A 13,716-nucleotide genomic window follows, 5' to 3' on the forward strand; every position below is an offset into this window, starting at 1 on the left:
TTTTAATAAAAATAAATGATGTAAGAAGATTTCAATGGCCAAATATATATATATATATATATATATTTTAAATCTTTTATAAGATCGACCTCAAAATTATAGAATATAAGATTTAGATGGTTGTTGTCGTTGTCGATTTCTAAAATGTTGTTATTGGAGAAGAAATCACTGACTTTAACGAGACTTTGCATAGCTAGTGCTTTGCTTGGAACAGTGAAGATAAATAGATATTCTGGGCCTAGGCCTGTTTGTTTATCCACTGGTAAATCCTCCAATGGAAATTCCACGAAAGTCCAAGTTCTTATCCTTAAAGAAAGGAGAGAAGAGAAGCCTAACCCACTTGCACATTGATTTTTTTTTTTTTTTTGCCCAGCTTGTCAGATACTGAATTTTGGTTATTAAAATTAAAAGTTTAGTCATTGGTAATAGATTACACGACTATTGGCCAATTTAAAAGTTTACTTAGCTCAAGTAATTCTGCCCTTGAAGAATAAAATTCTAAATTTTCAATTAAGGGTGAAAAGAGAAATCAACTTTCATGTTAGGAGGAATCTTCACCCACTTTATCTTCAGTCGACCTTAATGTTTGATCATGATACTTTTCCTGACCTTGAAATTGAGTCATAAACATGAATCACCTCATTCCATTAGAGACTGCATTTGTTTTTATATCATAACATGTTTTTGAGCCAGTCTTCGATGTATAATGGATAAGTTCATTGATAAACATATCTTTCTTCTAAAATGAAGATTTCAAATTCAACTCTTCTTCTATGAATTATTAACTTTAAAAGAAAATTTTGATTCTTTATGTGAGGTAAGATTTGGAAGAATGGGTCAACTAGTTGATATCTGCTGGTGGACAATCTTGAGGTCAATTCTAAATTTTAATAATTTTAAACCAAATGGAAGTTTTTTTTCTTCCAGGTTACAAATTCAGAACAAATAATCACAAAAGAAATTAAACATTTGAGGAACCAATCCTTCAATGGCTGTACCTTCGTTAAGGTTTTGGTTCTTTAAACCTGGAGATCGTTGGCTTTTTTTTTTTTTAAAGAAAAGCATTTTGCAAATATCACATGCATGCCATTAATAAAGGAAAAAGTTGGCCAAGCTTACCCTTCAAATATTCTTAGATGATACATTTATTATCTTGATTAATTAATCTCATATGTTTCACTTTCGCACATTTTCTAAACCCTTATTTCACGTAAGACGTTCGCATATTAAGTCAGAAGAAGACTAAATCTTTTTTCAACAGTGAACTAAGACCACACTATCTCGGATACTGCCCTAATCAAATGGAGAATGATGGGACAAACGCGCCTGCCTATGGACTTTTATGTTATTTTTGTTGCACGCGGCCATTTTCGGAGAGAACGATTCAAACGTGGCTGGCTGGCTGTCTGACTTGAGGAGGCGTTGGGTCCTTTCATTATCACAAAGGCGATGGTGTGGCCAAGAAAAAAGCCGGACTGTTATTCTAAACCTGGACTTATTGTGGTTAACCTGGTCTAATAAGTAGTAGATTAAATGGCCATTGATAAGAACTTGACCATTGACTCAGTCCAAACAGGGTGTATTCCTCACAAAAAGTCAATATCGTAAATATTACTAATACTGACTTTTGGTAAGTGAATTGACAGATCAAGCTATAGGTATTAATTAAGTTTTGTTAATTTGGACCGGGTCATTCAATGGAACAGACACAAAGGTTAAGAACTAGCACTGTGCTGTCTTTGTGTCGTACTGACCTGATCGAATTCATCCCACTCTTCTGTCCACGGTAAATGGTTGATGATTATTTTAGTATGGATTTGAAAGACAAAACCCAAAGTGAAATTTAAGAGTTAGGAGTGGTTAGTCGCTGATGCAAGCAATGGAAAACTTAGAAACGACATCAACAAGATATTAGAACCCAATCTTAAGAAATTCCCTTATGTTAATTTAAAGGAGTTATAATGAAATCGCTATCATGATGAAAAGGTCAAATATTTGAAAAGAATTTGAAATTATGTAAACAGAGTAAGGTTTCGTTGGGACTTGAGAGGGAGAATGCGTGCCATAGGAATAGGGGTCATCGCACCGAAACTTGAGCCAGTTGTCCGCTCTTTGTGTATTGATTGGCCTAACACAAAAGCAGGGGAATGCGGTCTCCTAGGATATCACTCTTGATTTAATGTCTTATATGAAAAAACAATATGATTAATGGATGGAAAGAGTCGATAAAGATATGGCCACAGGCATAGGGTGCAATAATATTTCATAGCAAAACGAAAAGATGTTCTGATCCTTTTTTGACTAAATCACTCCTACACCCTTTTGGAATTTGACTTATTTTCTCAACTTTCCAATCTGCCCTAAACTCCAACTTAATTAATTAATTAAATTACAAACTATGGAATAATAGTTCATCAACAAAATTCGAGCAAGGTTGGTGAGTTCGTAGACTTTTGGTACTACTCGGCAACTACACAAAATAGATTACATTTGGTGTAATGGTTAGCAAGTGGCTATTTTATTAAAAAGAAAGAAGAAAAATGCTTTCTTTTTTTTTTTTTGTGGTTGATAAGATAAGTTTGTGATTAATGAGGAAACTGAGGTTGATGAACCTTCATTAATAGATAGCTTGAGGAGGTTTCCATTCAAGAAAATATTTAGAGTTAGTTACATTTTTTATATTTAAATTTAAAATATATATATTTATATTTTAAAAAATAAAAAATGTACAATTTGTACCTTAAATTTTTAAATAATGTTTTATTTTAATTCAAATTTTAATATTGTTAGTTTTTCTGCTAATGTTAAAAGTGATACAAAATATTGCTTTAATATTATTAATTTAACTAATCTATCTGATATTTAACTAATATAATTTTGTTATATTCATATTATTTATTAAATAAAAATACTAAATATTTTGTAAAAACCTTCATGTAAATGTCAAGTAATAAAAAATGATTGACTGATTTTAAATATTTTTTACGATTAAAATAAAATAATATATTTTAAATTTATATTAAAAAATATTAGTAATATGGATGAATAACACATAACTTGATAATATTTATTAAACATTGCATATAAAAACCGATATGATTAACAAGATTAGAATTTAAGTTAATATGATATATAATTTTAAAATTTAAAGTTTAAATTATAAATAATTTTAAGATGTAAATTATATATTTTATTTTTTAAATATTAATTAGTATATTTTCTCAAAATTCAGATACCAAAAATATAATTAACTCAAATATGTTAAAATTACACAATTGGAAATTTGGATATTCTAAAAAACCATGACAATCTCTGACGGGGGGCAAAAATGAAATCCTTGCAATGAAGAAAATGAAGAAGAGGACAATATCGTGAAAGAAGAGAAGAATTTATGATTTATCACATTTTCGGAAAGAATAAATGGCTTCGTGGAACAAGAAAAACGAGAAAGGGGCTTGGACTGGAGTGGCGAGTGGGGGAGGGGGGCACTTTAAGATATATTCTTATTTGGGTGCCTTTGCTTTAATCGAAGCCGTGGCAATAACTGTAAATTAGACTGAAATGGAAATGATCTTGTATCAAAGTGATTCAATTTCTTAGGATATATTTTTATCTCCAGGTTTGCATACTATACATGTTCATCCAAGATTCTAACATTCTGACATTACTACATATACATAAAGATTGGAGTACAGAGAAAACTAAATTGACTGATAAATCAAGCACGACTTTTGATCTTCAACTGAATCCAATTTCAATCCCAAAAGTGTCGGCATGCATAAAAAGTTCGAAAAAAAAAAAGGAAACCAGAAGAAAAAGTGAGAGAAATACAGAGATTACAACAAAGAAATTAAATTTGCTTCATAGTGGAAAAACGATCAAATCCTCATCCTCATTTACACTGATCATAAGCTTTTAACTAACCTGATTATGGTATATGTAATTTATAAAAGGGAGCTTAAGCTAGAAAATGGTAAAATATATCTTTATCAAAAGGTTGCTTCAAGAACAACAAAAACATGATGATTCAAGATTTAAACTACCCATTTTTACATTGTAAAAGAGTGTAATAAATATATATTTAAAAAAAAGCGGGAAAATTAATTAAAAAGATTGAGAATTTCATTTTTATTTCTCTTATAGATAGGAAAAGGCATGAGTTAAACCCACCTATTTTCCTCGATTCTCGTCTAAATTCACTGGCCCCAAACATTCCAAATCTTCTCTCCAATGAAGTTCACAAACCTCCTTACTGAACCCTTATCCGTTCCTTCTTCTCCATCAGCCCCACAAAGTTCACCATCCCCACTACCGCTACTGCTACTCTCTTCCACCGATTTCGACTCAATTGAGTCGTTCTTTCGTAAGCTCAAATCGGGTCGTTTCAAATCAGCACCACCGCCTTTCTTTTTCCTGTCTTTCTTGCTCTTTGTCTTGTTGGTTTTAGTCAACCCATCTTCAAAAGCATCTATAATCTCGTGTATCAGCTGCCGGTTTGGCGACGAGTCCCACCTGACCCAGTAACTCATGTAACACCTGAAACAATCACAGGTAAAAAGAGGTGGATGGTCATGATCGCTCCTGCTGATGATGATTCTTTTAGTTGGATTTTTTGGGGTGCTTTTGGGGTGGCTCGAAAAGTTGCCAAAATCGTCGGTAGAACAAGATATGAGATAGGTCAAAACTTCTCTGTCTTCAGGGGAAAGAGCAGCCGCAAGGGTTAAGATGGTAGCAGGAAGGAAAGAGAGATGATCGGTTGTGATAGGTGATGGATGAACCGTGCCTCCACGGCGGAGCTTCTTCATAGTGAAATTTGAACAAAGAGAAAGAGAAATGCTTTATCTAACAGACACGAGTTAAGAATAAAAGAAGAATGTTTAGACTTCGCTGGGGTTTTATTGTTCCCGGAGAGAACATTGGGGTTGGTGACGTAGTTTAGGGGAACCTGAGGGAGTGTTCAAGTGCGACGCGGGTAATGAGCGAAAATGGTACAGCCATCAGTAAGTATGAAAGTTGTGTCATACATCACTATTATTCGTCGTCGTTTGGAGTTGCAGTTGGGCAGTGGGTGCGCTGATGTGATGGGATCTACCCTTCGATTCGTCTGTCCCTGTCTGTCTCACTGCACTGCCCCTATTTACTCGTCAATGTAAGGAAATCAAATAAAGTTGGTGGCAATAAAATTCCCGCAGTGGTCCGGCTCTAGCTGGGCTTAGCCCAACCACAGTAGGCCAGTACCCATACTTCCTACTTCCTATTCGACCATTTCATCTTTCTATCCACCATCATAAAAAAAGAGTGGCCTTCCAGGAAGTAGGATCATAATTTCCCATGTATTGGGCACCATCTCTTCATTGGATATACTAGTCAAAGGCAAACATCAGCCTCGGTGACTTGAATTCAAACAAGAAAACTATTTAACTAGCAGTGTAAGAATATCCTATGGGCCGGCACAACTCTTTTTCCCTAACCTCTTCTGCTAACCTACATTCTGAATTCATTTCAGTTTAAGCCGCTAGAATTTGTTGCAAGATCTAGTTTCTTTAGTATAAAGGTTACTGCAAACAAGTAAAGGCACTTTCCCGTACATAATGCATAGTGAATTCCCTGTTGAATGTGACGCTAAGTAGCATATGGTTAAAATCAGTATGAGGCATTCCAGGAGATCACAGAACTTCATCTATCTCCCTTCTTGCCTAAATCAAATTTATATGAAAGTAGGTAACAATTTGCTATGAAAGGGAAGCGGTTAGATCATACACCCTTCTCTGTACTCCAAGTTTAGAAACTTTTGTTTTAAATAAAGCAACAATACAGAAGTTGACTCTCAACTTATAATTATCAAAATATGAAAAATATCCTCACAAGTCACTCTTCCATATACTATAGCATTTAATTAATTGACAATTCCACTACAAACCAATGACGATAATTAGATACAGCTCTCAAGATAATCAAACCTCTATGAAGAACTTTGTAGACGAGTCTTGATCCATGATTCGAGGAACCACAGCTCCTCATTGCTTATTGAATGGCCAAGACCAGGATAAGCCTACAGAATCATAGATAAAGAATTTCTGCAGATCAGCAGATGCCATATGAAAAGCAACAGAATATCAGAAAAATGTGTAAGATATATACCTTAAACTCACAGGTTACTCCCGCTTGTTCAAGGAAAGGGGGCCCTGCTTGTCCAGCCTCAAAAAGCACTGTTCTGTCAGCTATTCCGTGAGACCACACAATAGGTGTCTGCAAAAGTTTCAGGCATCACCATCCATAAGCATATTTCAAAGTGATGAGAAATTCCAGTACAGACATGTTTGTCATTCAGGAAGAATTCATAATCTCCAAAAGATCAACAGCAGATAACATATTATATCCATGACATCATAAATCAGGAAGCTAATGATAGTTTGTAGAAGTAATACTCTCAGATATTAGTTGGAAAGATATTTCAGTCATGCCAGTGTTCTATCTTAAAAATATCAATTAATTATCAAGTATTGAATGCAATCCACAGAATGCTTTCTCCACACCTTGGCACTAAGATCTGTTGATATATCTAGGTTTGACAGGCTAATGTATCCCCAAACAAGACAGGAAAAGCTACAGGGGTAAATTATTAAGCAAACTAGATAAACTTGCTAGATTTGAAGAAAAGAACCTTCTTTGCATCTTCTGGAAATTTTTCTATCATTGAAGAATTGAAAGGAACCCATCCACTGAAGACTGCACCTCCACCAAGCTTTTTAGGGTACAACAGAACACTAGCCAAGGTCAAGGCACCTGAAAGAAGTTGTTATAATTTTCAACGTACCACAAGTAATGAAATGAATTGTGTATCATTCCTCGGAGAGAGACTTCTACCTCCTTGACTAAATCCACACACAAAAACATTACTAGGATCTGTCCCCACGGCTACTTCTTTGTCTATCATTGCATGCACATTCTGAACTGCTTTAAGAACGTCACTTTCATCTTTTGGAGAATCCTATATTTATAAACAAAACCAAATTATATCTCATTTGAATCAGCATCAACATGAGCAGAGCACTGACATCCTCATCTTGGAAAATGGTAGAAATGGTTGTAACATGGTGTGAACGTTTCAAGAGTAACAGCAAAGTTAACAAACATTTGCATGACATTGACAAATAGTCAAATGAAAATATCTTTCATCTTACACATTGCGCAGCAAGTAATGCAGAGCAAAACCAACTTATAATGAAGCTTATGGAAATTAAAATGGCAAGAGCTTATGGTCAGAAAACAGGTTGACCGCAAAATCTAGGTGTTTGTAGATGACACTTTGCATGTTGTATTTGAATTATCTCAACATAGAAGTTTAAACGTTGAAAGTGAAAAGATTATGCAAAGTGCCATCAGTGTTATTTTGGCAAATAAAAAAGAATTCAGTCAATCATTAACCATAACAATTTCCAAGGGTGACATAGCTGCATCTTTATGAGCCATTGCATATGCAGAATGTTGATGTGCCACAAAGCCCACAACCCATGATGGGTTAGTCCATCAAAACACACATGCATAAGCATTAAATTAAAGAAAGACAATCAATATAATAAAGACTGAACTCATGTACCTATATGAGATAATCTTATATTTACTAATACGTAATAAAAAGGCAATATTTCTTGCCACCAAAACTCAATTTCACTTAAGTGTAGATAAGAAACCAAAAAAAAAGGCAGAAAAATCCACTATATAAGAATTAACAATGAAATCTACTTTGTTTTAAAGAATATGAATGCTAACTAAATGAAATCTGAAAGAGGAATGTCTCTGCTGTAGATCAAATTGGTATCAATGAAATGCAAAGAAAACAAGGATAACTTACAGCTGTCACAGGGATCTCGTGGATGTCAAACCAAGAAGGCATCCTCATTCCATCTGCAAATGAGAAAATCTATCATTGAAGAATAATTGCGCTATCATACTGAATAATAATCAGCTATCCTGGACAGCATCATTCTCTTAAGAATAAATCTAAAGTTGATTCATGACACTAGTTACATTGTCTGAGATACAAAACTTTAGGAGAAACTAGCAAGTTGTTACAGTACTAGAACCCCAATCCAAGAGCCATCAAGTCATACTCAAAAGTTGAACATAGCTCTCAAAGTACCACAACTGATGAAAAGAAGAGACTATCACATTCATGCCAATGCCAATTGCTAAATTCGCATCCAGGTCGAGAAAGAATGGTGACTAAGAATATTTCCCACAGCGATCCATCATGAAGCAGTTTCAAATTGAAAGCATATGCAAAAATTAAACCATCCTTTTGCCATGAATTTGTTCTTGTTAGCTGTACCCCATTATCTCTTCTTAGCATCAAGGGAATAATATCTCATAATTGGACTAAAATCAACAAACAACCACAATCAATTTTAACTAAAATCGGTTTCCGCACTTGATCCTTGTCAATCGCTCCAAATTATTTCTTCATAATTTCAGTATCCACCAGAAAACTCTTCAAAATTATCCACCTTAATCAGCTGTAGACCAATATATCTTTCCACCAAAATTCCCCAATGTATTCACTGCCATACATTACACTCAAAATCTAATTAAGCTAGAAAAATCAGATCCGTACATACCATTTCATTCAAAATAGAAAAACAAATCACGCATTACAATGAAACTCTAATTAAGCTAGAAAAATCAGACCCATAGGTACCACTTCATTCAAAACAGAAAAACAAAATCACAAAGCAGAAGCAATCCGTCACAAATGTATATACTGAGGCTTACAGTTGCAGGTGACAGGGTTTTCAGGAGCAGAAGGGAAAGACCACTTGGTGTTTCTGAACTCGGGAGACCTGAAGAGGGTCTTGATGGGTTCATTGGCAGGGCCAGAGTCACCTAGCCCGTGAAGCCAAAGAACAAAGCTTCGCGCAGCCATGGAATCGAGGTTTCGAGAAGAAGACAGGTGGCGTGGTTGGAAAAAAAGTATGAAGAGGATGGTGCTACCGAGGGTCACCGCAAGTAGAACTGTCGGCTTTATCAACAATAGAGGCTGCATTTCTCTGATCGTCCCATGCTCACCCTTTTGTCCCAGTAATTTTTGCCAACTTGGAATGTAAGTGAAAAGACTAGAACTGCCCCTTACCTGTCCTCCCAGGGAGGCTCCGACCGAACGAACTAGCCCACTGGGCCCTGTGTAAGTAGTTTGTTATAAATGACCCCTTCCTCTCCAAAATTATTTTGGAAAATTGTTAGGACTAAATTTTGATGCTGGCCTTTAAGCTAGTAGGATTCATTATAGTGTTAAATATCAAGTAGAAATTCTAATTGCATTCTTGTACTTCTACATTCTTATCAGAATATTGCTTCATTTTGAATTGGATCTAAGTTATGAAACAAAATATTAATAGAATCAATGAGCTCAATCAAGTCAAATTTTCTTTATTAGGTTACTCCCTCTCTAACCCTTCACTGGAAGAGAACGTAATATTTTTTTCCCTTGGTTTAAGTAATAATGACATTTAGCCCTCGGCTGCACTGCCATACAAAATTAAGACCCTGCTGCAAAAAGAAATAAGATGAACTGAACTTGCATGATGCTTTTTTTTCTGTACAGGAGTGTGCTAAAAGCTCTGAATGAGGCTCTATGGCACCAATGCAAATATCATTCACCAGCTTTCAACTTTTTGAAACTAACCTAAGAAACTCATCCTTGGCTGCTTCTGCAGGGGAGCACTCTTGTTGGCTTAATCCACCTTTATTAGTGGTTTACAAGATATGCGATGACTATAGGGGAAGCAAGAGTAATGGGAACTTTAATCAAGAAATAATCGTGCTAGAAAGAATCAGATGGACATCTCATTTATTTTGGCACTGAGCTGAGCTCAGTGATCTCTTCTAATGAATACTGAACATTTGAATTAAATCACAGAAAAATCAGCCACATCAAATTAGTAAAATTATGGACGAATCAAAGCAATCTAAGGAGGGCTGCTTTGTAGGTTCCACTTTGATCAACAGAGAAGCCCCTAACCGAGAGATGGTCCATCAAGAGAATGGTTTTAAGAAAAAATAACTCTAGCACAAGCTCATGTGAGGCTCCAAAATAGAGAAAGAATTTAGTTTGAATTGGGGTAACCAAAAAGAACAGCCAAATTTTCGATTACTGGCCCAACCAAAAACATCAAACATGCAAAAATGTCTAAGAAAAATCAACAAAGGATATAAGAGATGAAATTAGTAAACTTTGTTCAAATGAAAGGGCATATATTACATATAATATTCAGCTTTGCCAATTGCCATGCTGTTCACTAAGACAATTCCTAAGTAAACTTTGATTATACTAAAGAAAAGAAACCTCCTTGTCTATCTTGTCTGGCTAGTAAGCAGTCAATCTAACTCCTTGCATTGCATCTTTAAATTGTAGCTTGATATTCATCAATGGTCTGTTTCATCGCATCCAACTGAGAAAGCACGTATTCGAGTTTCTTGCAACAGATTTCATTCGATATTCTCGAACTATAATCGCACTTCTCAAACGGGCGGTACTCACAAGCACTCTTGATTTCATCCCTCAATGTCACTTGGATGTCCTGGTTTTCCCAAAACAGAGATGAGCCCATTATTTACAAATTTCAATCCTTAAAAACTAAAACTAATGTTTTCAATTTTTAATTCAACCCAAAGTTCAAAAAACAACAAGTTAAACCTTAATGTAATTCTTATCAGGCAATTCAAGCTTAAGAACAAATATACCAGAATAAAACACAAAAAAGATGCAATAAATCAGAGTTACAAAAGGAGGAAAAGCAGGAACCTTGATCATCTTCATGAATTCACGGCAATGATTGTTGATAAATTCTTTCCTGGGACCCGTTGGATTTGCGAGTTCATCCATGACACCTCCCGCCAGCTCCAAAACCCTAACTATTCTCTGTATCAAAGCAAAACCACCAAAAGCTAATTTCTCTTAGTATTGTAAAAAATGAATTTCCAGTAATGAAATTGAAAGGGGAAATTAGTTAATTACCTTTTCCACATTTTGAAGTCGCTGCAAGGATGTGTTCTGAGTGGGAGAATCCATCAAACCTTCGCTTCTTCTTCAAACCCAAAAATCCCTTCTCCGAAGTCAGAATCCTAAAACGAATCTCATCCGGACAAGTTAAACGCACCGTATGGCCCTTCATTATAAATATCTTAACACAGCCGTTTGAAAGTCAAAAGGAACAGTGAATGCGTGGCAATATGTTATTGGTTACTCGTTCTAGCTGAACTAACACGTGCAGCACATATATCCTACCAACCAAGATTTACTGAAACCTAAAAAAAAATTCCATTTTTGGTTAGACCAAAAATTTTGTTAAGTGAAAGGGGAGAAAGAGTTGAATCCATGGCGTCCTCCAAGCTTCAAGCTCTATGGAACCACCCAGCAGGACCCAAAACCAGTGAGTTGACTCGCTTGTTCTTTTAATCCGATAATTAGATATTAACTATTCGTATTAATAGATCCTTTATTGTCATTTATGCGATTAATTGAAGAAAGCAAAATCTCAATTCGTCTCTTTTTTTTTTCATGGATCATTTTTGGTCGACAAGATCCATGTTTTTGGACTTGGGATTTTCTGTGAGCTAATGTTGGTAGTTATGTTTGGATTTTAGATTCTAAGCTGTCGTTTGGTGTTTGGGTTTCTGCTTAATCTGTTTTTCTAGAATTGTGAAACGTATAGCTTGATAAATTTTATAACTTTTATGGCTGAAGAAACTAGTAACATTGAGTTATTATTTTTATTTTTATTTTGTATATATAGATGAAAGTTTTTATTCTGAGGATGCTGCCAGAATCTGGATTTGGTGCAAACGGTTGAGCTTCCTTTATTATTATTATTATTTTTTCTTTTGGTTTTTGAGGTGGCCAGGATTTGAACGTGATCATTGGAACTAAGAGTCTAGTACTCTACCAACAGATCACATGGCTGTTGGCAGCTTCCTTTAATTTGAATGCCCTCTAAGATTGACTTCTTCTAAACATCAAACTCAAGTTTTTGGCTTTCAAATTTTTGATAAGAAACGGATCCATATAGATTCTCAATATGGAGCAAGTTCCTTTTTGTTTTTTCAAATCAATTTAAGATAAACTGTAGGCTGCACATGTGGAAAGAAGACTAAATCCCATGAGTACTACTATAGAATTAAATATTACATACTTGAGAGTGAAGAATGGTTGCAACTATGATTGGCATTGAGATTATAGAAGTGATGGAGGGAAGTGAGGTGTTAGCTTATGAGCTTCTGATAATTCCATCAATAAAATATAAATAGATATTTTGTAGATAACATGTACAATCTGCAGAAGTGGTTTATTGCTTTATACATTATTCTGATTATCAATTTTTAAAGCATGCATACGCTAACAGCTTTTTCATTTCAGTTCACTTTTGGGCACCAACGTTTAAATGGGGCATTAGCATAGCCAATGTAGCCGACTTCTCTAAACCACCTGAAAAACTTTCCTACCCTCAGCAAATAGGTGTGTGGTGTTTACTGAGTTTTAACGTACCTTTATCTGTGTGTTGTTCTGGCAAAAAATATATCTGTGCATTGCACATGTCCTATTATTCTACTATCATAGTTGCTTCTTTATATTTGTCCTCAAGACTTGTTCAATTCTTTTGCATCTAATTTTAGCATTTTTAATCCTACATCATGATGCGTTCCTCCTTTAGTTTTCTGACTGTTATTTTCTGGTACCCAGCGGTTACTTGCACTGGAATTATCTGGTCACGCTACAGCACTGTAATCACTCCAGTAAGTTTGATGATTGATTGGGTTGCCTGCCTTCTAACAATTCCAGATATTTAACATTATCAAAGAGAAATATATGAAGAACACACACGTGTGTGCATGTAGATTCACATCTAGATTACTGCCTTAATAGGAACCTTTGTCTTCTTTTTACACTTGTCTTCAGGATTCGGCTTACAGTGTAACTTGTGCAATAAATATTTGGGTTGCTTTTGATTCTTAGTCATTGCTTGATTTTAAAATGCAGAAAAACTGGAATCTCTTCAGCGTAAACATTGCTATGGCTGGAACAGGCATATACCAGCTGGCACGAAAAATACAGTAAGTCAATTCAACCAATTATACCTGCTTCCCTTCCCTTGCTTGAACTTTTGTAGCATGTTTTGGATCGATTGGCAGAGCAAGCAAAGAGATACTTCTTATTCCAATCATTTTAGCAATTGCTTGTTTTAATATGTCTGGCTTTCTGTTTTAATATTTGGTATGACTGCTTTCTGATGCACTGTTCTATACGTTTTTTCATGTTCAGACATGATTACTTTTCAGAGGCAGAGGCAGAGCCAGCTATTGTTAAAGAATGATGACAAAATCTTCCAAACTCCTTTGCTTTCTGCGGCAATATCAGTCATCTTGCCTTCTTGTTTTGCTGTTAATTAAATTTCACTTGCCTCTATGGCTTTGAAATATTCAAACATGCTCTGTTGTGGAATTTTGTATTTTGATGATGATTTTCATTATGATTGTAGAGGCATCAACAGATATTGAGCAACTGAATCCCTAAAAATTTCTGATTGGATAATAATGCTTTTGTTTTGTTCCCTCACTTCTCTTTTACAGTCTTTAGGTAAAAACCTTTTTACAAGAAGGATTTCATAGTTGCAAATTTACTTCCTATGGCATTCATTGATAAGTTTGCTTTTTCTTTAAATT

The 13,716-nt window shown here is 35.0% G+C and overlaps 4 protein-coding genes across 4 annotated transcripts; 1 reads left to right on the plus strand and 3 right to left on the minus strand.

The window, feature by feature from the left end:
* Positions 1-3,836: 3,836 nt before the first annotated feature.
* LOC111275244 (uncharacterized) lies at positions 3,837-4,944 on the minus strand. Its single transcript, XM_022860445.2, has one exon. The coding sequence runs from the start codon at positions 4,803-4,805 to the stop codon at positions 4,197-4,199; it is 609 nt and encodes a 202-aa protein (XP_022716180.2). The 5' UTR covers positions 4,806-4,944; the 3' UTR covers positions 3,837-4,196.
* Positions 4,945-5,728: 784 nt separating this feature from the next.
* On the minus strand, positions 5,729-9,164 carry LOC111275243 (putative carboxylesterase SOBER1-like). Its single transcript, XM_022860444.2, has 6 exons — positions 8,773-9,164; positions 7,856-7,908; positions 6,868-6,991; positions 6,665-6,786; positions 6,142-6,249; positions 5,729-6,052 (listed from the first exon to the last, which is right to left on the minus strand). Exons 1-6 carry the CDS (start codon positions 9,041-9,043, stop codon positions 5,963-5,965), a joined length of 768 nt encoding a protein of 255 aa, XP_022716179.1. The 5' UTR covers positions 9,044-9,164; the 3' UTR covers positions 5,729-5,962.
* Positions 9,165-10,209: 1,045 nt separating this feature from the next.
* On the minus strand, positions 10,210-11,151 carry LOC111275245 (mediator of RNA polymerase II transcription subunit 11-like). Its single transcript, XM_022860446.2, has 3 exons — positions 11,015-11,151; positions 10,802-10,918; positions 10,210-10,577 (listed from the first exon to the last, which is right to left on the minus strand). Exons 1-3 carry the CDS (start codon positions 11,066-11,068, stop codon positions 10,401-10,403), a joined length of 348 nt encoding a protein of 115 aa, XP_022716181.1. The 5' UTR covers positions 11,069-11,151; the 3' UTR covers positions 10,210-10,400.
* Positions 11,152-11,272: 121 nt separating this feature from the next.
* On the plus strand, positions 11,273-13,605 carry LOC111275247 (mitochondrial pyruvate carrier 4). Its single transcript, XM_022860448.2, has 5 exons — positions 11,273-11,429; positions 12,413-12,511; positions 12,737-12,789; positions 13,034-13,107; positions 13,316-13,605. The coding sequence occupies exons 1-5, from the start codon at positions 11,375-11,377 to the stop codon at positions 13,365-13,367; spliced, it is 333 nt and encodes a 110-aa protein (XP_022716183.1). The 5' UTR covers positions 11,273-11,374; the 3' UTR covers positions 13,368-13,605.
* The last annotated feature ends 111 nt before the right edge of the window (positions 13,606-13,716 follow it).

The sequence above is a fragment of the Durio zibethinus genome, chromosome 26 (assembly GCF_047325235.1).
Source record: "Durio zibethinus cultivar Kanyao isolate XHJ-2024 chromosome 26, ASM4732523v1, whole genome shotgun sequence".
Classification (NCBI taxonomy): domain Eukaryota; kingdom Viridiplantae; phylum Streptophyta; class Magnoliopsida; order Malvales; family Malvaceae; genus Durio; species Durio zibethinus.

Coding starts and splice junctions, on each gene's coding strand:
- LOC111275244 (XM_022860445.2), bottom strand. CDS start 4,805: ATGAAGAAGCTCCGCCGTGGAGGCACGGTTCATCCATCACCTATCACA.
- LOC111275245 (XM_022860446.2), bottom strand. CDS start 11,068: ATGGATTCTCCCACTCAGAACACATCCTTGCAGCGACTTCAAAATGTG. Junction 10,919..11,014: donor GACTTCAAAATGTGGAAAAG/GTAATTAACTAA, acceptor GCTTTGATACAG/AGAATAGTTAGGGTTTTGGA. Junction 10,578..10,801: donor AATTCATGAAGATGATCAAG/GTTCCTGCTTTT, acceptor TGGGAAAACCAG/GACATCCAAGTGACATTGAG.
- LOC111275243 (XM_022860444.2), bottom strand. CDS start 9,043: ATGCAGCCTCTATTGTTGATAAAGCCGACAGTTCTACTTGCGGTGACC. Junction 6,992..7,855: donor ACGAGATCCCTGTGACAGCT/GTAAGTTATCCT, acceptor TTATAAATATAG/GATTCTCCAAAAGATGAAAG. Junction 6,053..6,141: donor GAGTAACCTGTGAGTTTAAG/GTATATATCTTA, acceptor ATGATTCTGTAG/GCTTATCCTGGTCTTGGCCA.
- LOC111275247 (XM_022860448.2), top strand. CDS start 11,375: ATGGCGTCCTCCAAGCTTCAAGCTCTATGGAACCACCCAGCAGGACCC. Junction 12,790..13,033: donor ACAGCACTGTAATCACTCCA/GTAAGTTTGATG, acceptor TTTAAAATGCAG/AAAAACTGGAATCTCTTCAG. Junction 13,108..13,315: donor CAGCTGGCACGAAAAATACA/GTAAGTCAATTC, acceptor TTTCATGTTCAG/ACATGATTACTTTTCAGAGG.